Source organism: Equus przewalskii, chromosome 13 (assembly GCF_037783145.1).
Source record: "Equus przewalskii isolate Varuska chromosome 13, EquPr2, whole genome shotgun sequence".
NCBI classification, from domain to species: domain Eukaryota; kingdom Metazoa; phylum Chordata; class Mammalia; order Perissodactyla; family Equidae; genus Equus; species Equus przewalskii.
Genome location: NC_091843.1, coordinates 78312927 through 78339027, shown reverse-complemented (window position 1 = coordinate 78339027; position 26101 = coordinate 78312927). Strand labels below are relative to the sequence as shown.

Sequence of the window (26101 nt, the reverse complement as noted above, 5' to 3'; positions counted from 1 at the left end):
TATTGTTTTTGCGACTGCTAATAAAAAAAACCTAATTTTTTTTATTCAAATGGTTAAATCTCCCACATCTATTTTTCCAAAAGAAAAAGCAACCAAAATACTCAAAATACATTATACTTTGCATTCTCACCACAAAGAAACTTAGAAACAACACCAAGAAGCTGCTTCAAGTATGTACACTGAAAACCAGCAATAAGTATATTAATCCTTATGATCTATCAAGTTAAATCCTTTCATAAATAATCCAATCCTGTCTTCCAATGTTAAAAAACAAAACAAAACAACCAACGTGGGTAATTTTTAACTAAAATGTTTTTTCCTATTTTCTTAGAGATGAAAGTTCAATTACTTTATTTTAGTTAAAGAGAAAAGAAACAAAACCTAAAATTCTCTCTGATATAAGCAAAAAACTACTGTGCATGTTTAAAACCCATCCCACAAAAAAGCTTATGGCCAGCCTCAACCTAGCCAGCTTGCGGAAGGAAATAATAGCCAAAGATTTTCAAAAGCATAAAAGACAGGCTTTATTTTAAAAAAAAGCAAAAGCAAACAAAAATAACTATTAACTAATCTTCTGGATTAAAATAAAAGAATGAACGTTATCCTTAAATTTTTAGATTCAGAAGGAAAATGATAACTTCCTAGCTAAAAAAAAAGTCCTACTTAATTATAAATTAATAAAACAGAAATATGGTCCGAGATAGGACCAAGTGAGTTCCCTATAGAACGCTAGGTTTCTGACCTGAAAGGTGAATAATTTGGCAGCATTAACATCACAGAAGAGCTCCAAAAGTTTGTAAAAGAAACAAGCTTTGATACAATATGCTATGTACAACTTTCCAAGACAGAACAAGGCCCTTGGCTCAGATTCAATTGCTTTGACTGTTTCTTTCTCACTAGGAGACGTGATATCTTATGCAGTTCAGTTCAAGGTTTAGTGTTCCATTTTTCCTAGTCACCTAAAGCAGAACATTTTTGTAAAGTAAGAATACAGTAATTTAGAATCTTTTAAAGAATTTAGAAAAGGTGACTAAGTTGTGCTAGTTTGCTGTAGTTGTCTATTTCTTACAGCAAACAAGTAACAGCATTTAATTGGTAGACCTCTAATTTACAAATCTACATATAGAACTGAATATTTAACATGGAAAACTCAAAACTGATTTCAATTTAAACCATTCACAACTTTTTTCTTTGTATAAAATTTGCATGTCTGGCAACCAAGGTAAATTAAGAATTTAAAACACAGCCTTAAAAACATACATAATAGGGTTTTGTACCTTAAACCATCCACATTGTAAAATACAAGCACTGTGGAAATGTGACTAATGATCCAGTCCTTTAACCAAATATAATAGGACTACTGAGAAGCTTTATCATTCTTTGTGGAATAGCTTTCTTCTCACTCAAATTCACGTAATTGACTCAATATTACTCTGTGATACAGCTCATTCATAAGAAAAGGTTCTTTTTTTAAAAAAAGTATTGATTATAGAGTATTTAATTTTTAAAAGTTTTACTTCTACCAAAGGATCTCTGGATTTTTTGCAAGTACCATTTTTACCTTTTTACTTTTCCTTTATTCATAATGAAAATGATATGCTTCATATTATAAAAGCAGCAGACGTTTCTCCAGTGACTCTAAGACTTCATGGGCCATCACACAGGAAAGACAATTACTACAACTGCTTCATCCTCGTGGTAAGGTTTTCTTTATCCTTTATCTTCTCTATACCATGTAACTTTGTATAAATGGAATTGGAACACATAGACTTGGTCAAATAAGGTGGTTAGAATTATAAATGCGCAAGAAAACGGAGCTGAGTGAGAATTAGTTTGGGTTGGGGAGTGAGATTGGAAGCAGGTGTGATAGCTGCGATACATGTACAACTCAGTTGAAGCAGTATGCTGGGCTGATGAAAAGAGATGGCTCCGTCTCAGGTTCCAGGGTTCAAGGTTTTAGTGCCATACATTTAAAAAAGTCATTCTCATGCTTTTAGAACTTTCAAGATTCTGTAAAAAGTCTAACTGTTGTCCTACATAAGTACGTAGAACAAAACTGATGAAGGGGATAACCATGGAAATAAAACAATTTTGTTCCTCAATTTTAAGTGAGCCAATTATTTAAGTTATGTGTGTCTAATTTTGAGACCACTTTAACAAAGGATATTTCATCAGTAACAACTGCAGAGAATTTTTGAATCAACTGACGTATGTGTGACTGCAAATAAGTGGAGCTATTGTCCTATGTAATCAATGGAGACATGTGTTTGACTAATAAGTAGGCACATACAATAAGAAAATAAAGAGAAGCCAGACAGAGGTCACTGCAGTTAGACTCTGTTCATAGGGTGTGAAAGGCATACCAGATATGTTATAACAAAGATAAAAGATAGGCTATAAACAGACTCCTCCTTGGTGTTAATCTGGATAGCTGGCATTTAACTCTGGTTTCCTGCATGCCATTGAAGGCAGCAGGTCATTTTCTCACATGCTGCAAGTTAGAAGGAAAATCACGTACCCAAACACAGACACGATTCTACTTTCCTTCTTCTTTCCTACCCCCTTTGTGGAGGGTCACAGTTGGCAGAAAATTGCTCGGATTCTAAAGCCCCTCAGCACTTTCCATCTTCTCTGGGATGGGGAGACAGCCAGCTACTAGATTCCCGCAGGGATGCTATTGTTTGGTGCCTTTCACGAGTGCACTACTTAAAACTAAGCAGAGCCAGTTCACCGCTAAAGACTGTGTCGGACCTTTGCTCTCACATTATTAGGCATTACTGAGTGAAATGAAAGATGAAATTTATTCACATAAACAACAATTTGAGTAGCTATTAAGAAGTACATTTTTCTAATTTCTCTAGTAAGTAGGTATTAAGAGCTGCATCACATTAAATAAAACTGGATATCAAGAATAATACATTTCTACATAAATACCATAAATGCTATTTTAACACCATATCTATAAACCACAAAGAAAACGAAGCAAAGACAAGAATATTCCACAATAAACAGTATTTCAGAGAACATGAGAATTCAAAGTATGAAAAAGTAACATGACATATAGTAAGCTGGTGCTAATTACCAAGTTAAAAATATTTTTAGTGTGTTTCATATGATGACGTCTAGGGATGGGACTTTATTCTGACTAAACGGTACTTTCAGATCTTTAATACTATAGAATTAAATAGTAATGTTTTAAATGCTTGAATTTATCTGCTCTTGAAATTAGTATAACACTGGATAACTGGGGATGTTTATCAACTGACACACATGATCACTATTTCTACCCAGTACAATATATACTTTGTGAAAATGTCAACTCTTAAGGCTTTATTCTGGTCCAAATTATATCTAAATCAATCCAAAAGAGTCAACAGAAAGCTAGCACAGCTCCCACAGATGGGAGAATGGACAGCTCTTCTCTTGAGCAAATGATAGGCCCAACAACCTGTAGACACTGATATTTAGTGTCCCACAAGGATACTGCCAGGTCTCCACTCAATCATCCACTAAAAGGCGCACCAACCTACAAGTTCCAGCCACTTGCACAAAATTCTCAATTTTTTTCTTTTCTTTTGCTGAGGACAATTAGCCCTGAGCTAAATCTGTTGCCAATCCTCCTCTATTTTTGCTTGTCCTGAGCTAACATGTGCCAACCTTCCTCCACTTTATATGTGGGTCACCGCCACAGCATGGCTGATGAGCAGTACATGTCTGCACCTGGGATCCAAACCTGTGAAGCCAGGCCACCAAAGTGGAATACACTGAACTTAACCACTACACCAAAGGGCTGGATAAAAACTTCCAATTTTTTAATGCTTCCTTCCTGAATATAAACAGATACTCAAAGATCACAAGACATTTGAGAACAACCTTTAACGTGACAGTGATTAAAACAAAAAGGGGAGAGGGAAACTCAGAAAATAAACAATACAAAGTTCAAACTAAAACTTAAAAGATATTAATATCCTTAGAAATATAGACATCCATGACACAAAAATGTTCTGAAAACAGAACATTCAAAGAAAAAAAGTCTTAAAAATTAAAAAAACAACAGTTGATATAAAAAATTCAACAGATGGTTAGAAGAGAAAATTAAGAGAAAAATCAAGAAAATAGGATGAAATAAATGGCAACGGGGAGATAAGAAAATTAAAGAATCATTCAAAGAAATTAAACATCTCACTAACAAGAGCTCTTGAAAAAGAAGACAGAAAACAGAGAATCACACAAAAGAGACAACACAGAACTTCTGGATAAAAATAGCAGACTGAACACACTGACTTACTTTTGGCCTCTCCCTAATCCCCACCAAAATGACAGTAAAGGAATTTGTTTTTCAGTAATAAATACAATGAATAAGAAGAGAAAAAGCAGTAACATCTTGGAAGCTAAAAAGCAGGCGGATTCAGTGGTAAATGACTAAACAGAATGTAGAAACTCATTGAGAAAGCCAAGATGAAATCTAATTTTACTGCAGAACTCCCAGAAAGGAAAAGGAATTGGTCAGATACCATGTACTTCTCCACATCAGGGTGAAAGTATAAACACGTGTGTCGGGGGTCACAGGAGGCATTAAAAATAAGTATTAGTAAAAGGAAGTACTTGTAAAAAGCAACCAGTTCAAACTGTTCCCACCAGAAAGAAGTCTGGATATTTCTCCTTTGGAGAGGGTAAAAAAGATGATTTCTGACCTATCCAGATGATCCAACCACTTGCCTCACCACATGCTCAGAGCTTCCATTCAGCCTTTTAGTGCCTCATACTTAAATATAAACAGGCAAATATGGATCACCAGGTCTTTCTAAGAAAAATCTTAACATGAAAGATAGCAACCAGATCAAACAAACAAATAAAATCAATTTAGAGTAAAAAGATACTTGGCAGAGAGAAAACTTTCACAAAATCTATCAGTATCTCAGACACTAGAAGATAATGTAAGCATAAACCAAGAGGGACTCCACAGTGGGGGAGAAGTAGAAGAAAAATAGCTCTTGAAAATTAAAAATAATAGCAGAAATTAAAAACAAAAACACAGGTTTAAAAGGTTGAGAAAATCTCCCAGAAAATTAAAAAGTACAGAAATACAAACATAAACATATGTATGAGAGAAAGAAGATAAAAATCTTAGAGAATCAGTCTAGGAGATCAAATATCTGAACAATAAGCATTCCAGAAACAGAAAATGGAGAAAAGGAAGTCACAAATAAAATAATTCAAGAAAATTTTTCCAGAAGTCAAGAACGTGAATTTCCAGAATGGTAAAGTCCCAGCACAATGGATAAAAACAGATCCTCGAAAAAACACATCATCATAAAATTTCAACACAATAAGTGGCTAAAGAAAAGACGGTAAAGGTTTCACAAAGAAAAAAATATGATATATGAAAAATCAGAAATTAGAATGGCAATTGGAATTCTTAAAAAGCAAAAATGGAACTTCAAAGATAATAAAATAATGTTTTCAATGTTATCAAGAGAATGAATTTAAACCTGGAATTTCACTCTCAATCAAAAGATCAATTAATGTTCAAGTAGAATAAAAATATTTTCAAGCATGCAAGGTCACAAAAAATGCACTTCCCATGCAACCTTTCTGGAGATAATACTGGAGGATATGCTCCACCAAAATGAGAAAGTAAGCCAAGTAAGAGGGAGACATGGAATATAAGAAAAAGAGCTGCAATTCAAGATGTGCAAAGAGAATCCCTAAGAAGATAACTGGTACTTCCAGGAGGCTAGCTGTACATCAGTTGGGAAGGTTAATTAATCCAGACCAGGGCCTATCTGAGGGCTCCAGAAGAACTCTCACTAAAAAGATCAAATTGATATACCACCTGAAGCTTCTGAACATGTTGAGAGATTTATAGACCCAGAAGAGTTTGAGGCTGAATTTATGATATGTACAAAGAAAACAATGCAAATGGAAAATTAAGACAAGTATTTATCTATGAATAGTGTATACATGATAACACAGTGAATATTCTTCTAAAAAATGACATACTATATTCGAAAGATGAGAGGAATGGGAAATGAAGAGCAGTAGGTGACAGCCCAGGCAGATGTGCTAAGTCCTCATTTCCAGAGTGAAATGACAAGAGTTAAAGCCTGAAACTAAAGTCAAGCAGTGGCCTTGTATGCATATGGAATACGGATGAAAATGTCAAATGGAAAGGACCTGGAAGAAGCTGCCTATGGAGAGGTGGAAATGGAGGGGAAAATGTTTAGTTTTAATAAAAATAAGAAAAAAGAAAACAAAACTATTGCCCAGCAGTAAAGGAAATGGGCTTCCAGACTTAAAAGCTCAACCTAGAACTTAATTCATAATGAAACTTCGGAATACTTAAAGGATAAAGAGAAAAAGCCTCAACGGGGTGTATGTAAGAGGGGGAAGGGGAGGCATATGCTAAAAGTAAGAGGGTATCCAATGTCTCAGGAGCCTTCAAAACTCTGAGGAAAAACTATTTCTTTCCTAGAATCTGTATTGAGCCAAACTATGAATTGAGATGGGGGGAAATTAAAATAAAGATTTCAAAAAAACTTTACCACCTTTTGTGAGGACACTAGAGAAGAATGCACTCTGCCAAAAGGAGAGTAAACCCAGGAAGAGGAGCGATGCGATCCAAAAGGAGGCACCGGGAACTCTTAGGAAGACAGCGAAGAAAAGCCCAGGATGACAGCTGTGCAGGAAGTTAGAGAACCGAAGGCTTCAGGAGGAAATTTCCATTGGAAAACAAAATAGAAATGATGTATTTGAACTAATGAGGTTCGGAATTCTGTACAAGAGTTTAGCTTCTATATTATAGGAAGAAAAATTGTTCAAGGAAGGTACAGGACACTATAATGCTTAGCTATAAATAATATTTTCATAAGCATAACTAAAAACAAGTGATTTAATAAAAAAGTTGTCTCCTTACTATTTTGAAAGAATAGGAGAAGGAAAAGGAAGGGGGAGAAACTGCAATAATATCTAAAATTAAAGAAGTATCATCATCACATAATATTTAAACATACGAAGGAAATTTCAAAAGAAATACCTAAAAGAGGTAACAGTGACTCCTCTGTGACATGAGACTCAGATAGAAAAGGAAAGGCAAAGTACTGGTATCTCTTCTTATATTTCACTTTTTAAACTATATACTTCTCCTTTGAAAATTTCTTCAGTTAAGTAAAGAGGATTTAAACAAAGAAAATTCTCTAATAATCTAAAATCTTTTTCAAAACAGAGATGAGATTTAATGGTGTTAGTTGCAATAGGAAAACAAATCCATAAATTAATATTAATGATGTTTTGAAGGATACATTGCAAAAGACAAAACAAGCAGGCACCAGACTAAGCTGATATTCATTTCCTGTGTGGGCTTCATCAAATTGTAGTAGACTTCAGTTACTAGATACACAACTGTAGCAGCCACTGTGAAATCCACGAGCCACTGGTATTCTGGAAAGTAATGCAACGCTGAAAAATAAAGGTTTTTTTTAGGAAAAGTTTTACTTAAACTTTCATAAACAGCTTAGGAGGATTTATCTATAAATAGCTTTAAACACGCTAGACCTCATTGTATTTGTGATTTGTAATATAAAGTTTGCAAATATGAGAATCTAAAAATGCAGGAAATAGATCAAGAATGTTGGCATCCAACATTAAATTTTAATACCTTATAAGTTAAATAATTAAAATAAACCTGAAATGATTACCAAAAATTATTTAAATCACTGTTAAAAATATATGATTGCAAAATGAGTTGGTATTTTCTTAGCGATTTGTTATTTTTTACACAAATTTTTAAGAATGAGCTATGACACTTTAACTTTAGAATACAACTTAATGTAGTGGACTACGGATTTACTTATATTCATTTCTGTGATGAGAGTTAAACTTTATGTTACAGATATTAACTGCACTAATGGAAGATTAGTAATTTTGTGAGTTACTACAGATTAAAATAATAAATTAAATAAATACATTTTTTATTCCCTCTTCAGTTTCTGCAAGAAAAGCTGATAAAATGCCTGTCGATTTTCCATAAAACCATACCCCTTCAACAAACTATTCCATCCTTAAAGGTTTACATTAAAATTAGCTTTCTCTGAAAGTAAATATGATTCCATCTCCCTTTTCATTTCAGATATTCAGGTTTACTTCTGCCAGAGTGTAGTCCAAAATATCAACATCATTTTGTAGAAGGCCTCCTAAAAATGTAGACATAAATCACGGACATAAACATCAATTCCTATGTTCTGACTGGCACATAATAAAATGAACTACATTGGTTTGGAAAAATTTTAGTTGTAAAATTTAATACCTGAGGATATTTTTAAATCACACATTTACAGAAAAAGTATTTTAAAAACCAAATACTACTCAAAGTAAGACATTTAAAATATCAAAACAAACTAATCAAACTTACATCTCTATGAGGTGATAGCAAAAATTCCAAATCCTTTTATGACTGGGTCAATTTTTTACCTGCTTCAAGTTAATTTAACACTCTTAATTTGCTTAAAGTTACTTTAACTGCTTTAGCCTTTTTTCTGAGAGACCTAATAGTTTTTGAACATCAGTCTGAAAGATTTACTCTAAAGTAGTTGCAGGATTCCTACCCTCCAGACATCCCCTTCCCCTCAAAAATGGCCCAGTTGAGCCTTTTGAATAGCTTTCTAGGAAGACAGGGAAATCGATAGAACCAATGCACAAATATCCATTTATCTAAAAGTTATCAATTTTTATTAACAATTGAAGTAAGCATTCTAATTCTCCATGCCTGCCCACACTTAGACAGGCTTCCTCCAGGGAACTTACAGCAAACAGCCAAGTAACATTCAAATGTGCTTCTGTTCTTTAAGAGGTTTTTAAAATAGATAGCTAGTACAAATTGAGACAGACTTTCAAGATAGTTATTGGGATATCAATAATATATACATTCAACAAAAGTACAAATTATAAATATTCTTGGCTATATATTTAACCCAAATATTATATTATATTCTTCTTTTTGTATTCAATAATATAACTATGTATGTGTCTTTTAATAGAATACTGGCATTGAAAGAAAACTTAGAATTTATCAAACCCAGTGGTTTGTATTAAGCTCCTGAGAATACCTAAACTTCAGGCAGAAAAGTCTCTACGTTTACCTAAACACACTTACACACCATCCATTCACAAAGGATTACATAAAGACAAACATAAAACATCTTCCTGTCACTCTAAGTGAAATCCTTTTGATATTATGTGGCCAGTTGTTAACCTAGTACCATTTGCAATTAGTTCTCAAAATTGTACAAGTAAAACAAAATATTGAATAAGCTGGGTGCTGAAGCCACGTTACTCTAATTTCTTTCTTTCTTTCTTTCATTTTATTTTCCCAAAGGAAGACTGGCCCTCAGCTAACATCTGTGCCAATCTTTCTCTATTTTATATATGGGACACCGCGACAGCATGGCTTGATGAGCGGTGTGTAGGTCCACGCCCGGTATCCAAACCCATGAGCCCCAGGGTGCTGAAGTGGAGCATATGAACTTAACCACTACACCACTGGGCTGGCCCCTAACTTCAATTTTTTAAGTTCATTAAAATAGCCTAGTTCTCATTGACTGGCTCTACCACATTCAATGTGTAACCCTGGCCAAGTTATTTAACTTCTCTATCCAATGAGTTTAAAAGAAAAAAATGGCTGATAATAGCTATATACCTCATAGAATTCTGAGGACTAGCCAGTTAATACTAGTAAAGCACTTATAACAACGTCTGATACACAATTTAAAGCTATTATTAAAGTCAATTAGCTGATAATTATTCAATAAACATTAGTTACTAGTAAAAATGACAAAAATCTGCAGTAGAAATCAGAGTGTGTACATATTCTTGTATTTATACATGTCTGTGAACATTTTTACAAGTAAGCACACAAAGGGTTAGTAAAACAAGTACGACAACTAATCAAAAAGTTAAAGTGCTTGTCAATGTTTTAAATTTTGCATGGAAAATAGTTTCAAAAAAAAGAAGGGGATGACATAACTAGTCTTAACACTCTTAATGATACTAGGCAATTGATTGATATCATTCCCCATTGACATTTTTGGGTTCCAGGACACTGTTTCCATATACGTATACACACAATCTTTGGAGACGTAGAATCAACTTTCAAACATGTTGAAGGCACTTTGTATCATAAAATAAATTCTATACAAGTTGCTAGATGAATCTATTGAGGCTTCTCTAGCGTGGTGTGATTTAACCCAAGAGGGACCAAAGTACATAATAATATATACAACACTACCAAAATTATTTTTTTGAAATGTGTCATTTTAATTCCTTACTTATTATGTAAACCATTAGTTCTCAAACCTGGTCAAAAATCAGAACCACTTGGAGCATTTTTAAAAATACAAATTCCCAGAACCCACTCCAGACTTACTGAATCTCTAAGGATAAGTACGGGGAATTTTTATTTTTAAAGAGCTCCTCAGGTGATTTTGATGTACAGCTAGGTTTGAAAACCAGTGTTTTAAATAATATTACCTTAGATGCCTTTCTCTTCTAATATTGAATAATTTCATATAAACTTCATTTACAATTTAAAATCATTACAGTTATTATATAATTATAAACATTGGCATACTGGGAAAAAACTGAATGACTTATTCAGATATAACCAACAAGTAAAACTGAATCTTGAATATTCAAGTTTTCTGGGTCTTAATCCAGTTCATTATTCTAAAAACATTTTCCTTTCTACTAAATACGAGCATAAAGTTGAATTATTATAAATACAGGTAATTCAACACAAACATACAAATGCATTTCTGCAAGCCACACTATAAAAGGAGACTGGCATAGACGGCAAACAGTCTAGAATTTGAAACAATGAAAACTGACTTGTGATTTCAACATAAAGTGTGTAGCAAACTTGTGTAAGTCAGGCTCTTCTGAAAAATGGGAAAAATAATGCTTACTACAAGTTAGGTAGGCAAATCAAAAGAGAAATTCAATTCAAATGAAGTCATTTTGAGCTTCTAAGCTGAGAAAGATTTCATATTCTGTATAATGGACTTAATGATTAGAAAAACAATAAAAAAAATGTAGCCACAATAAATAAAACAAAAGTAGTTTAACTAACATAATATAAAACTGAGATTTATTTTACCAAGATTTCCCTTACCTAAAGTATCCACTTCTGTAACTGACTTTGTTTCTAGATGGAGGTCAATATCCTTTGGAATGGTTAGTGGCTTACTTTCAATGTGACCATTATATTTCCTATAAAAATCAGACAAGTGACACACAAAAAAAGTTACTTACACTGTTATCCAAGTGCTTGTATCAAACTAATTACAAAAGAGGTTTTAAATTTCACAGTGGAAAAGAAGCAGAATTTCTAATATTTCATCAAAAATGAGATAAGGTACTCAAATGTAGTGTTTTTGTTTGTTTGTTTGTTTGCTTGTGAGGAAGATTGGCCCTGAGCTAACATCTGTTGCCAACCTTCCCCTCTCTCTCTCTTTTTTTTCTGCTTGAGGAATATTAGCCCTGAGCTAACATCTGTGCCAATCCTGCTCTATTTTCTGTGGGATGCCTCCACAGTGTGGCTTGATGAGCAGCGCTAGGTCCGCATCTGGGATCTGAACCTGTGACCCCCGGGCTGCCAAAGTGGAGCATGCAAAGCTAACCACTATGCAACTGGGCCAGCCCCTCAAAAGTGGTTTTTAAAAAGAAGACTACAAAATGTGGATGTAAATTATTATGTGAATATACACATTATCAGAGAAAGAATTATCTAAATTAATGACAGGAACAAAATCTGGATTCCTGGTGTAGTATTTCACCCCCTTTCTCCTACTCTCTCTTCTGCAGATTTAAAGACAATCTAACATGTCTTTCTTTAGGCACCAGAGTAAAAGCAAATGAAGACAAAATGCATTTCCCTTTGAAATTATACATATAGACACATACATACATATAAATAGATCTGTAGCTATAAACAATCCGAAGTTGAAGAAAATATTAAGATTTATGTGCATGAGAAATTCAGAAACATAAAAGGGTAACTCAGAGTTGCTTCTACTAAGAATCACGAATAGAGGAAAACAACGGAATTCTTCAGGTGCACATGTATCATTCCCAGATTTAATTTTTAAAGACAACCAAACACATATAGAAAGTAATAAACTAAGTTTCAGTAACATTAATTACAATACCAAGAAACAATTTTGCATTTATTCTTGAACAAATATAAACTGGGAAAACCTCAGTAAAAATATTAATTCATGTCAATAAATCAAAAAATAATTATTGCTACCTGGAACAAAACAGTATTGTTAGTGCATCTTTTTGTAAATGTAAATCATTTCAACATATAAAACTTATTGTAAAAATAGCAAAATTATTGACTGCAAGGCATAGAAGAATTATTCAAATGGTTGTAAAATAAATGCTATACTACATAACCAGATGTTACAAACGTTGAACATAGTAGCTCTGAATAGGCAGATGTGGAGTAGTTAAAAAGAATCACAGAAACTACAAACTAACCTGGATTTTAAAAGTCTGACTCTGAATAGTTATGTGAAGTTGGACAACTCATTTAACATCTTTGATCAACAGCTTCCTCATTAGTAAAACATAAATTAAATTAATAGCTAATGTTCAAAGTTACTGTGTGGATTAAGTAAAACTGTGTGTAAAAGTGCTTTGGAAATTGTAATGTGAGGCAGGAATATTTTATTAAAGAACACAGCTATCGGAATACAGAGAAGGCAGGTTTACAGTTAATATTCCAAAAAGCTTCAAGGTGTATATGTAATGATAAGTGAAAAAGAGAATGGAAGCAAGATCAGAAAAGACAATCTTTTCAAATTTCCAATTTCAGGCCAAATAATTATTAATTTTTAAAGAATTTTTTTAGCACAAACGTATTAGCCCAGGTTAATACAACTTTTATGATATACATGAGAAGTTTGGTGACAATTTGTTGTCACTGACATTTTATAATTTTTCAGAACCACAGTTTCAGGTCCTAAGAAGTCCTCTCCAGCTGAGGAAACTAAAGCCTATTCAAAGGGGCTAATAACATACACTCTCCTTGAGAATTCAATTTAAATAGAGAGATAAAATCTTAAAGCTTGAAGGATCCTTCAAAATTACTATGTTTGGTCCTTCCATTTTAAAGATGAGGCTGCTATAGACCATTCAGTGAGGTTTATTAACAGGCAGTTTTCTTCATAAACTTTAAACATTGATATAATATTCAGCAGCTGAATGGAACCTGTTTTATTGTCCATCCCTTTTATTTAAAAAAATGAGGAAACAGAGGTCAAAAGCAGGTGAATTTACCCAATATCATAATACTGAGGGGTAGCAAAACCTGGAAAAGAACCCAAACCAACTAGTATCTTTAAATGAGTTGTAGGATAAAGACGTGGGTTATGGGTTTCTCCCCCACCAACTCTCACTAAATTTTAAGATGATGGCTACATTGTTTTCATAATTTAAACACGAAGAATAAACTTAACAATTCTTAAGTAAAACAATTACTTTTGTGCTTTTATATTAGATTACTACATATTGATTTTTCTTAAAGGGTGATTTAATATTATTTTAGATCATGGGTTTTGATCTCAAATCTATCAACTCTTTATGGCATAATCAGTAAATGTTCCTTTAATCAAAGTATAAAACTATATTGACATAAATTGTGTCAAATATTTCACACTTTATAAGTTCAAAAACATAACTTACCTATCTTTTTTGCTTTTCCCTTTTTGCTGCTTTCCTGCAAGAATTCTTAATTCTTCTTCTGTAGGATGTTGATACCACCTCAAACTAAGAAAGGAGGAATTCTTTTAAATAAAGCAATTAAAATCACCAGACTTACTCAACTATTCTACAAATATTTATTGAGTTTCCTATTTGGGAAGAAACTGCAGGGAAGTATCAGGTGAAAAACTCTAATCTGAAACAGATAGTACTGCTAAAGCCTTATAAGGGTTTAGATTCAAATCCAGCAAACACTTACCAAGCACTTACTAGATGCCAGACCCTGCAATGCTATTTGTAGGTATACTTCTTACAACTGACAATGTATTAACATATATTAAGATCATATCAGCTTACTATTCAAAGCAGATAGGGTGAACTCTGCAGGCAAGCTGGCAGGAGCACATTAGAATTCTCCAACCATCCTTTACTTACATAGAAGGAATTGATGTTTATCTTAAAAAGAGAGTCCTTTGCCCTCAAAACTACAAGTAGTCTTTGCTTTCCTTTCCTTTCTTTCCCTCCTTTACTTTTGCTGGAGAATTCTCAAACTTTATGTGTATAAGACTTGGAGTAAACTGCTGCATTTACAAAACCCCTTCCTCTTGGCTCTCGCTAACCCTCTTTGGTCAGGGCTCCAAGAACCACCAAGTGTATTCGCCTTCATCACCATCAAAACACCCCAGCAAATCACTTACTCCCTCCAAAACACTCACCTGCTCATTCTCAACTTCCTGTCTCACTTGAACTTCCTATCTACCAGCCACCTAAATTTGATATCCAGGCTTTATCTTCAACGTGTCCTCTCCACATATTATCATTAACTCTATTCTTTAACTCTTAAAATTCTAAAACTGCCTGCTCTCTTGCAAGGATCTGAATTGAGACCTTAGTTTAGCATGTCTTCCTCTCTAGCTCTGACTATAGCACAACTCTCTAACTGGTCTCCTTGCCTTCCCCTGGACACTTTCCTAAATGCATTCTGATCAAATTTTTTGTTATTTTTCCATAATGCAAATCTTATCAAGATATATGTCTGTTTAAATCCTTTCCAAAACTTCTCACAGGGTAAAGTGAGGAAGGAAGCTATGCAAGAACCTTGACCAAGGTCCTGTTGTTATAAAAGAGAAACAAAATACCCAGTATTGCTAGACCTTCTAATTTTTCAATTACAAAAATTCAGAGCAATTTTTAAAAGGAAGTATCCCAATCTTTTAAAAATGCTAGCAACTGATTTTGCTGTTTTTAAAAACTGAATAACTGGCAATTTGAGTAATGAATGGATATTTGATGATGTTAAGAAATAAATGTTAAAAATTTTCAGCTGTAATAATGGGATTACAGCACTTTTTAAAAGCTCATATATTTTAGAAATATACCCTGAAATATCTAAGAATGAAATAATAATATTTGCTACAGAATATATGTTGGGGGAAGGGGAGATGAAGGGGAGCACAGATGAAACAAGTTTGCCATCAGCTATTAATTGTGATGAGTACAGGTGCTCATTATATATTCACTACATTATTCTGTCCACTCTGTGTATGTTTGAAAATTTCCATTAAAGTTCTAACACACATTACAAGGCCCAAATGTGTATAAGGTTTGTGATCTGCTGTTTCCACAGCCTTTCATGAGCTGATTATCGTTTACTTCACCATTAAACTTCAACCTTCAACCATTCTCCTTTTGAACATGACATTCTACCTAGACTAAATGACATTTTATTCCACAAATTTTCATCCCTTGGTGTTTTTGCATATATTTTTCTCTCTGCTTGTAAACACCTATGCCCCTGACAAACTCTTAATCTACCTTTTACTGTTTATAAGGCAGTCTCCCTGTAGTATAATAAAGAATATATCTAGTCACTGTCCCCAGTTCTTGGTAGAGCTTCAACAGCCCTTGAAATTTGCTCAGTGATAGGAGGGTGTCTTTGTTATAATAATGAGGGACTCACAGAGGACTTCAGATAGCTTCAGGATGGAGGCTGGTCACCAGAAATATCAACCATGTGATTAGAGTCATGACTTTCAGCCACCTACCTCCAGGAAGGGGAGGGGGTGCTGGAGATTAACTTCAATCACATGGCCAATGATTTAAAATAATACTTTCGTAATGAAGCTCCATAAAATCTCGGAACACCAAAGCTCAGAACAGCTTCCTGGTTGGTCAACATACTGATGTACCCGGAGGGGACATGCCCTGACTCCACAGGAGAGGGCATGGAAACTCTGTGGTCCTTCCCAAACCTCATCTTATGTGCAATAGTTACAATAAAGTTGTAATCATAAGTATAGCACTTTCCTGAGGTCTAGTCATTCTAGCAAATTATTGAACCTGGGGGGTCTTAGGAATGTCCTAATTTGTAGCTGGTAGCCAGCTGTCAGAAGTACATGTGGCCTGGCAATCCCAAGAACTTGCAGCTGGCATCTGAAGCCTGGGCATTCTTGTGGAGGACTTCATCTTTAACCTGTGGGGTCTGTGCTAACTCCAGGTAGTTACTGTCAAAACTGAACTCCAGTTGTTATCAGAGCAGGTGGATTAAAATGACGTATTCCCCTAACTGAAAGATTCTTGGAGTGAAAATTTTATGAATAACTTGTTTTTGTATACTCAAAACTGGTACAGTTACTGGCATACAGTAAGTGCTCAAAAAGGATCACTGAGCCAAAATGAATTTAGTTCTGCTCCTAGTTCAAGAATTTTAGAATAAAATATATATCCCAACCGAAAAGTCCCTAAACCCTAATTAACATGGGTGAAGAGGCACTTCCTGAAATTTCGATTGAAGTTCAGAATTTTAACTTACAGTCGATTCTTGCTATTCGCGGTAACGTTCTATAAAGTCTCCGCGAACAGTGAACCATTGCTCCTAGGGGAAATACAGGGTTAGGTTCCTGCAAGCCTCTGGTTACAACATTTCCATCAACCAATCAATATGTAACATTGTTTTTATGTGTGTTTCTGTTTAGAGATACCTTATCTAATATATATTGTTGATTCATTAACATTAAATTCATGGCCCACAGTGCTATAACTCATGCCTGAACAGAGCTTATCTAATAACTGTATTCATAAGTATAGTATTTTCCTGAGTTCTGAGAATATTTCCAGCAAATTTTCTTCATAAGGCACATCATAGCCTTCTCGCACTTAGGAACATCAGAAGGCACGTTAGCACGATGCCTTAGGGCCATTTTCAAGAGCAAGGTCATCAACAAAAAGCAAAACTGTGAAAAATGTGGCATTAAGTAAACCATGAAAAGCATACTTGTTTACAACATGAGAGGTGAAACAGGAAGGCCTCAGCTGGGAACATGGGCCACTCAAATTTTTTGCCACTCTGCATATGTCTACAAACAAACTCAAAAGCAAGACAAGTATGGCTTTTGAGGTTACAAATAAATTTTACCATGTAGGGAAATCACAAATATTGAATCTACAAATGATGAGAATTGAGTGCATAACATTTAGAAGAACACAAGCAATAATTCATGTATAAAGACTAAAATTAGTTGTGTAGCTTTGAGAAATAATCAGTGAAAGAAATACGAAAACTTAGGTTACATTTAGAGTCCCATAATAATGAAATATTTTAAGACCCTTATATTTTCTAGGACCCATTTTCTTTTCAAATATACTCAAGCTTGTTTAATACTACTTTGTGAACCCATTTTTCTAAAATAGATTACATTTATTACACTTCTTACTGGACAATTCAGGTCATCTTCATTAGTAACAACTATTGTTCACAGTTGAAATCTAAGGATGCTGGGGGCTCTTAGGGCCACTTCCAGTCTGTTACTCATCCTTCCACCCATCCATTCATTCATTCATCAGACATTTACGGAGCCCACTATGCTTGAGCAGTGTGCTAGACAATAGACATACAATCACACACAATAATGCCAAAGTCACTGCTTTCTTGATGCTTTTATTCCAGTTGGGGCAGAATTTAACCAATTAAAAAAAATGACAAAAAACCCATAAATTGGATACCACACAAAAGAACCAAACAAGTGGTGAGAATGAGAGAGGAACCTTGGTATTAGGTTAGGAAACCTCTCTGAGGCGACATTTATCCAGGAAACCTAAAGGACGAGAAAAATGGAGGGGAAGAGCATTCCAGGCAGAGAACAGCACGTCCAAAAGCACAAAGGCATGAAAGGAAATAGGACACTGCAGTAGCACCATGTGCAAGGAGTAACACATGAGGGAGGCTGAAGAGCTAAGAAAGGAACAGAACATGCAAAGCCTGCTGGGTCACACTAGGGAGTTTAAATTTCATGCTAAAATAACGCTTTCAAGGCAGGAGAGAGAAATAACAATACATTTTAAGATCTCTTTTGCTGCTCTGTGAATTAGAGGGAGGCAAGAAGAGCAGAGAGATACATGCTGGATATCAAATCAACAGGTCTTGCTGATGGACTATGGGTAGAGAGTGAAGGAAAGTAAGAAATGAAGGATAACATCTACATTTCTGATTTGAGCAAGATGGTGGGACATTTTCTGTGATGGATTAGAGCAGAAATAAACCAAGAATTTAAACATGCTGAGTTTTTAAGTAACTAGGAGACATCAAGTGAAAATATCAAGAGGGCAACTGTATATTAGAACCTAGAGCTCAGAGATAACTTGGAGTCATTACGTAATTGTGGTATTTAAATCCGTAAGAATTAATAAGATCACCTAAGGAGAAAACAAAACATGGTAGAAGGCTAAACAGTTAATAAGGAAGTGAGAAGTAGAGTTTATGAAGACAACGCATGTAAAAGATCTGGCTAAAAATGAAAACAGGGAAATAAGCCGAAAACTAGGGAATGGAGATGGGAGGGGCTTGTTTTATAAGAAGGAAGGGAGGCAAGGTTGTGACTCTTCTTTATTTGTTGTTGTTATTACTTTTAATGGTAGATTTTTCCTTTAAGTCTGTGCTAACAGGAATAACTCAACAGAAATGAAGTAATTAATGACACAGAAGGGAGGAAACAGCCAAAGCAGCAAAGTCTGGGTGAAAATCAGAGGTAATGGGGTACAAAGCACAGATGCAGGAACTGGCCTCTGACAGGACACTTCCTCCATAGGCCAAAATTAAAATATATAAACATTTAGAGAAACAAAGAGGGGTTGCACATGTAACTAAGATTGTGGTTTTAGTGGTGTGAAGATGAGAGTGATGAGCTCTGGTCCCAAGAGCTCAGAGCGAGGCTGAGGCCGGCATAAGTTTGGAAAAAGATTTAGGTTGAAAAAGCTGTCTGAGAAGTGAAGTATGCAAAGACTACCAGGCAGCATGGAGTGGCCACCCAAGGTCTAAGATCATGAATATAAACTAAAACCTCGAAGTAGAGCTGCACAATTTTCCTCAACAGTCAGCACTTCACACACAGTGTGATTCCATAACACATGGTTCCCATCTACTATACTTCAAGCTCTGGTTTCAATTTTTAGTCTTGTCCTTTGCTGTTAGTTAATATGTCTATCTCAGCAAAATGACTTGCAATCTGCTTGCAACTGCGGTACTGTGACTATGCCTTTCTAATATGGGCTTGGAAGACAGATATAAAAGTTTATTAGCTTTAGGGTTCTACGTAGCAGTTAATAATAATAGTTACAAAACACAATTAGAGAAAAATTCTTTATGTTAATGTTAAGCAAAAGGAATAGGATGTAAAATTGTACACACAATATAATCACAACCATGAGGGGAAAATATGAACAGAAAAGATTAGAAGGAAATACAAAAAGATTTACAGTGACTGTCTCTGGCTCATGGGAACACAGTCCATCCCCTCTTATTTTTCCTTGTTATCAATTTACCATCTTTTTCTATATTGTAGGCATGGACTATTTGCTATGGAAAAAAATAAACTTTTTAAAAAATAAAGAGTAAGTATTAATAGGATCTCACTAAAAAACTGAACCTCTTGCATTTAAATTAAATGTATTGATTTCAGTGTATTTTATGACATTTACCTTGACTATTCAGTGGCTTTTTCTACTTACGTTCAGATTGTCAGCAGTATCTCAGATAATAAAGACAACCTGGTGTTACACTCCACTAAATTATTGAAATAATTTTTCAATGACCACAACCTTTCTTACTAAAGCAGTTCAACAGCACTGAAAAAATATGTATCAGAAAATACAGACTGGATTGACCTAGATGCTTCAAAAAATTTATGCAGCAATGTCATTTAAAGCAAATCACTTTAAAGTTTTTCAGAAGTAAAAATTTCAGAAATTTAAAATGGAAATCTGAACATAAACAAATATAGAAAAGCTTAGTACTGAGAGCAAGCTAAAAAACTTTAATAGGGGCTGGCCTGGTGCTGTCGTGGTTAAGTTCACGTGCTCCACTTTGGAGGCCCGGGGTTCGCAGGTTCAGATCCCAGGTGTGGACCTAGCACTGCTCATCAAGCCATACTGTAGTAGCACCCCACATAAAAAATAGAGGAAGACTGGCATAGATGTTAGCTCAGTGACAATCTTCCTCAAGGAAAAAAAAAAGGAAGATTGGCAACAGATGTTAGCTCAGGCCCAATCTTCCTCACAAAAAATAAATAAGTAAACAAAAAAGCTTTAATACATAAATAATCATACAAAACTCTATTTCAGGGTACACAACATAGGTCACCAAAGAGTACTTTAATCTCCACTCTAAATCTCCCTAATTTTGACAAGTGGAAAAAAAAATCAACTTAAGAAAAAACAAATACCACTTAAAATCTAGAAAACCTTTCAGTACAAGTAGCTAAAATATCATTTGTTGTATATATACCTTCTCCTGTTATTTATTGGAGATTTTAATAGAATATCATTACACTCTGGAACTGGTAGTTAAGACAGCTAAGGCAAGGAGAGCAAGGACTCAGGCATTCCATAAGGGTAGTAGCTGAAGGTTTAAACCTTTCCCTTAGGTCATAGGTCCCACCTACTGTGCATTTGAATAGTAGGTTTCTCTCACCAAGGGAACTTGCAGATTCTTAGATCAGGCAACATGCAAAAGAGAACAGGCAAAAAGAATTAGACCAATTGAATATGAAGGTGTTGTTAGACCCTCTTTACTCAATTTAGGATGAGACAAAATCAGAATAAATCTGACTGTAACATGTTTTCTATGAGGGACATATGAAGGGAAGTAGCAGACCAAAGTGAGAGCCTAGGGAAACAAAGGGGTAGAGAAAAATGCACAGGGTTTGAGCTGAACAATCAGGAAAATGGAAAGCAGGTTCAGCAAGGAAGCTATTATGAAGAAAAAGCAAAACCCTAATCCTCATGCAAAACCCACTATTCAAATGTACAAAGAATGTAACCTATCACTTACCTCTCCATGAAAAGAGGGGCCAAGCAAACTTCAAAACAAAAAGGAACTTTAATTACAATAGAAAGTAGAGAACACTTTGGCTACAAATCAGTGGTATGCTGGACATGATAAAGAACTAACATCTTTAGATCATCTAAGTAACTGTTAGAACAAGTTTTCCTCATGTTAGGGAAAGCAGTTCATACTAAAGGTACAGAGAAACCAACTTCCCATAATTTTTTTTCCCTTTGGTAAGGGAGAAAGGAATGGAGCAACCTGAGAGCACCAGACACGTCATAACTGAGTTTCTCAAGGTCAATAATAGACGTTCACAGCTTACAGGATGAAGAAATCTTGCTACTTAAGTTCTTGTTAAAGCGAGAATCCCTTTAACAAAATCTGAAAGTCATATAAAAGGTCACATAAAAAAGGAGAACTAATAACATTTTCTAGAAGAAAAATATTTGTCTATTAAAAAAACTAATAGAATTGAATACAAAATATAATTTAGTAATGTGGAATAAATTTAATCTCAAATGGTGAAGCAAGAGGTATAATTTGAACAACAGGTAATATTTATTAAGCTCTACTTCATCCTTAGCATGCTTTTGGTAATCAAAATCATTGCTGATGTGTTTTAATTTAGTTTAGAATAAAAGGTGGCTATGTAGTCATAGAAAAGCCATAATAATACAGTGAGAAACCATAGACCACCTACAACCTGAAGGGTATTGTCAAAAGCGCTAATAAGTGCAGCTACGAAAAAAAAGGTAGAAAAAAAATCTTAAATAAAGTACTCTGTAAACTGCCAAGAGAAGTCATAGTGGTTGTAGAAAAGTTTACCTCCACCAAATTCTAAACTCTGTTCAAGTATGTCAGCTCTAGGACAAGGTCTCAAGTTGACGACTGGCCATAAATCAAATAAATACCAGACTGAGTATCAGACTTCTGCGTAAGAGGCCTGGATCTGTTTCATTTTTTGATAAGTGAATGTGAGTAAAGTTAAAACTTGTTTTCTCATGTGTAAAAATGGAGACAATATCACGTACAGCAGAGAAGGACTAGGCACTCCCCAATCCTGCTTTTACTTTCTAGGTACAAGGAAAACTACACTTCCCCATCTCCCTTGCACTTTGGCCGGTACTAGTCAGAAGGCCCCTTTATGTAATATGGGCAGAAATGACATACCTACTTCTAAGCTTGGCCTCTCAAATCTCCTGAAAGATCCATAGCCCACTCTCTCTTTACTTGCCAACTGGCAGAGCATCTAACAGAGGACACCAAGGTAGCAGGAGGAACAGAGGAACCATAAGATAAGCCAAGGAACCTTAAGTCACCACTTGAAAGATAGCTGAATCCCTGAAACATCATTTTGTGAAGGATCTAGCGAGATGGCTTGCCCAGCTCCTCTCTGATTCCCTCATTTGACCCTGACTCCTGTCTAAGGAAACTGAATGCAAAACTTTTCTTAAGTTTAGACACTGAGATTTCTGAGGTCATAACATGCCCCAACACATCTCCTTTCCTACCTAGCTCAGAGTGTACAGATCCAAATGAGAAATTTATCAGTAGGGAGTTTTATAATATTACAAAGGAATACTAATGGAATTAAACCAGGCTAAACAAAGCGCAGCTTTTAAAAAACTAGAGATCTACAATACTAATGGCAATGTTGTTATTTAACGAGACCTAGAAAACTAGTCAAGTTTTTTACATTAAAAATCAACGGGCTGCTAATTTATAAGCAAAAATTGCTTATTCCCTCAAAGTACTGACTTCTGCAGGAAAATGGCAGGCTTACTCATTGAGTCAACATAATAGAACCAGGTGCCACTTCAAACCCTCCATTCCAAAAGAGACAGAGGCCAATGAGAGACATAGACAGAAATTAATGTATATGATACAAAACGAAAAGCTATAACTTTTAAGAAAAATATGGATATTTATTTACAATTTGAAGATACAATACTAGTGGAATAAATATTAAGACAATATATACAGAAACTAAAAAGAAATTTCTTCTGTCTTACTCATGATTACCCTATCATGGTATCTACATATCTATTCATTTGAATAGTTCTATTAAATAGTTCTGGTCAATATAGTCACTCCCAAGTCATCCTATACTATTCATAATTTAAAAGTCCTCATGAGCCTCTCCCCCTAAATTCCTTTAAACATTTTACAGATGATAAAGAATGCTCTCACATTTTTCTCTTTCTACAACTCAGCAGCATCATATAGTTTCAAATGCAAACTGTCATTTCTGATCAATAAGATTTTTACATGAGCAATTTAGAAGGAATTTTAGATTTTCTCAAAATTAAAACAGTATCACTTCATATCACAGAAGGTTGGTAAAATGGTAATTATCCCAAAAATGTACAATCAATGACCTTATTCAATGATGTTAGGCAACAACATTCAGCAATTTGGCTTCATGACCTAAAAGTTTCAAGATTAACATTAAAGAAAGGTAGATGATCCTAAAAACACAGAATAAAACAAATAGGAAATGAAATTCTATAGCAGAAAAGCAGCTATTGCTGGAAAATTCTGATTGGTATCCTTGGAACCCAATTTGAAAATAGAGACAGCATTAATTAACATTAAAGTTAATCTGCTTATAAAAGCAAATCACAAAAAATATTAATTTCATGTCTATTTGTAAAGGTTGGGCTCTCCCTCAAATCAGTAGTATGTATACTTAATATTTGTCAAAAAAGTAAAGACTTTAAAGTAGTCTTTAGTACAGTAGACAGTAGATATTATTCCAATATTAACAAAGAGAAGAGAATCAGGTTTTTAATCTCTGGAGTTTCAGGTTTTATTGGAGAATATAAGTTTTATAGAAACAAATGGAAAGCAGATTATGTAAGAACATGGAAATGCCTGTAGACTAAAATTGGACAAGACTGCCAAGATCTTTACAGCCAAAAGGAGATCTGGAAGTCTTATTGGAGACTCATCATAAACAGAGTCTAGAAATGTGTAACTCGTGGTAGAAAATAAGCTACCTTAATGTATTTTATCTGGTTTATTTACTTATCAGTTTCCATTTATTTAGAGATAATGATAATTTGCCAGCTGAGGTTTACCCTTTAATGAGCTATGGAAAAGGACTTTGCTAGGCAAAAAAAGTAAAGAAGATTGCAGAGGGCATAAACCTACCTAGTTAAAAACTAATCACAGATGATTGATTTTTCACTTATAAATACCTCTGATAGAGGCTTTCCACTTCAAGAAAACTTTAGTCGTTATTTATTTTGCTAATAAAATAGACGTTTTTAAACAGCTGTTCTCTCACACATTCTGCGTATATATCACAGTGTTCAAAAAAAAATTTTTAAGCAGTCTGAGTATTTTTCTATGTTTCAACATTGTTATGGAAAAAGTATAAAGCACAGAGAAGAAGAATATAAATAGTTAATATGAGAACATAAACTCTATTGATGAAATTTAAGCTTTGTGGATAGAATGGCCCTGAATTAAAAGCTTATTATTTATCTTGCAGTATATAAAATCACTGGAAGGATGAGAGTTATCCATTGTTTCCTAATTTCAAAAGAGTCTAGACAAAAGAAAATGGACATACAAATCAGTAACACAATTTGGTTATTTATCGGAGATGAATAATTGGAGTAAAACTATAGTCATGGTACCAAATCTATAATTTACCTTTCACAATTACACAGGATTTTGGCCTGTATTTCTGATGCAGAGTTTCCCTCCATTTGCCTCATATCCTATATTTAGTTTCTCTACTTTTGATTTTATTATTTTATTGTACAAATTCTGCAAGGCAATTTAGCTCCTTTGTGGAAGGAGGGGGGAAGAGTAGTAAGGCTTGTAGTACAGTAGACAAAATTAAAATCCTACAAAATAACTTCACCCCTCCTTGCTAAAGTTTAAAATTCTTTGCAGTAAAACAAAGAATTCCTAACTCAAAATAAACTCTCAACTGAGCCACCAACAATAAGACATACGCTTTGAGTAATATTTTTCAACAATAGTGAAAATATTTAAGCACTTCAATTTATAGTCTCATCCCACTATAGACCAACTTTTTTTTAACCAACTAGAAAAGTTACATGGTATTTTCAATGGCCATGGACAGAAGGGGACAGGGAAGAAGAAGAGGGGTCCTGAATTACTGACCAGGACCCTATTACCTTTGTGCTAAACAGACAAACTACTAATATCTCAAATAAGAGAAATAAGGAAGCTAGATTTTTCTCCTAACTTTCCTTCGTCATGTTTTTAGGAAATAGGAATTAGTGCTTAACTTCTAATAAGTTAATCAGCCTGATAAACTAAATAGAGATTCGAAAGTGCCAGTTACAATCAACCTATCCTTGCCTTACCTGCCATTACAGAGTAGCCATCGAGCAAGAGAATAGTGAGGTATAATCTTCTGCATGACACTGGCCATCACCATGGTAACGACCAGCTGTATACCTATTACACCCTGTGTAAAAAAACAAACAAACAAATTTAACTATGAATGAATTTAGATTTGAGGACGTTGCTGGAAAATTTTCTATATATTTTGAAAATTATACTTTAAGAAAAATGAGTTTATTGTTAAAATACTGCATATTATTCTGACATTTAAGCATTCAAGACCACATACATTTAAAGTTAAAATATTTAATCTCATCTCATAATCCTCTACAAATTACCCAAGGGTCACATCCATGTAAACAAAAGTTAAATTAATTAGCATACACATTCAAAATCTATTCCCAAGAAATGTTCTCCATTACCTCAAGATATCAAAATGAAGTGAAAAGTAGTGACTTCTTTCATCCTTCTCCAAATTTACTCTATTCAACATACTTAAAACACTAGCTTGGCAAACTTTAAAAGAACTTTGCCTATTTTTTTATTCTAGGGTGGTAGTGAATGATTAAAGGGCACTAATTATATTAAGTGTGATGGCAGAATAGGCCCGAAAGTCACTAGAAAAAAAATTTCACTCATGCTGTCATCACCAACTTCCAGTGGGTGGGCCTTCAACAACGTCCAAAAATCCCCTTA

The 26101-nt window shown here is 34.4% G+C and overlaps 1 protein-coding gene across 4 annotated transcripts in view; it reads right to left on the bottom strand.

The window, feature by feature from the left end:
- Positions 1 to 26101, bottom strand: part of TMEM161B (transmembrane protein 161B) — a 68664-nt gene that overhangs the window by 21909 nt on the left and 20654 nt on the right. The window contains exons 2-6 of one of the 4 annotated variants that reach the window (XM_070569753.1): positions 25426 to 25529; positions 16571 to 16633; positions 13741 to 13824; positions 11165 to 11262; positions 7302 to 7458 (exon numbers count right to left, since the gene is read on the bottom strand). In XM_070569753.1, the coding sequence (XP_070425854.1) occupies positions 7302 to 7366 (65 nt within the window). In that variant the 5' untranslated portion in view covers positions 7367 to 7458; positions 11165 to 11262; positions 13741 to 13824; positions 16571 to 16633; positions 25426 to 25529. Of the gene's footprint in view, positions 1 to 7301; positions 7459 to 11164; positions 11263 to 13740; positions 13825 to 16570; positions 16634 to 25425; positions 25530 to 26101 lie in introns of those variants that run through there. The other 3 variants (XM_070569754.1, XM_008512646.2, XM_070569756.1) reach the window with 3 other exon arrangements.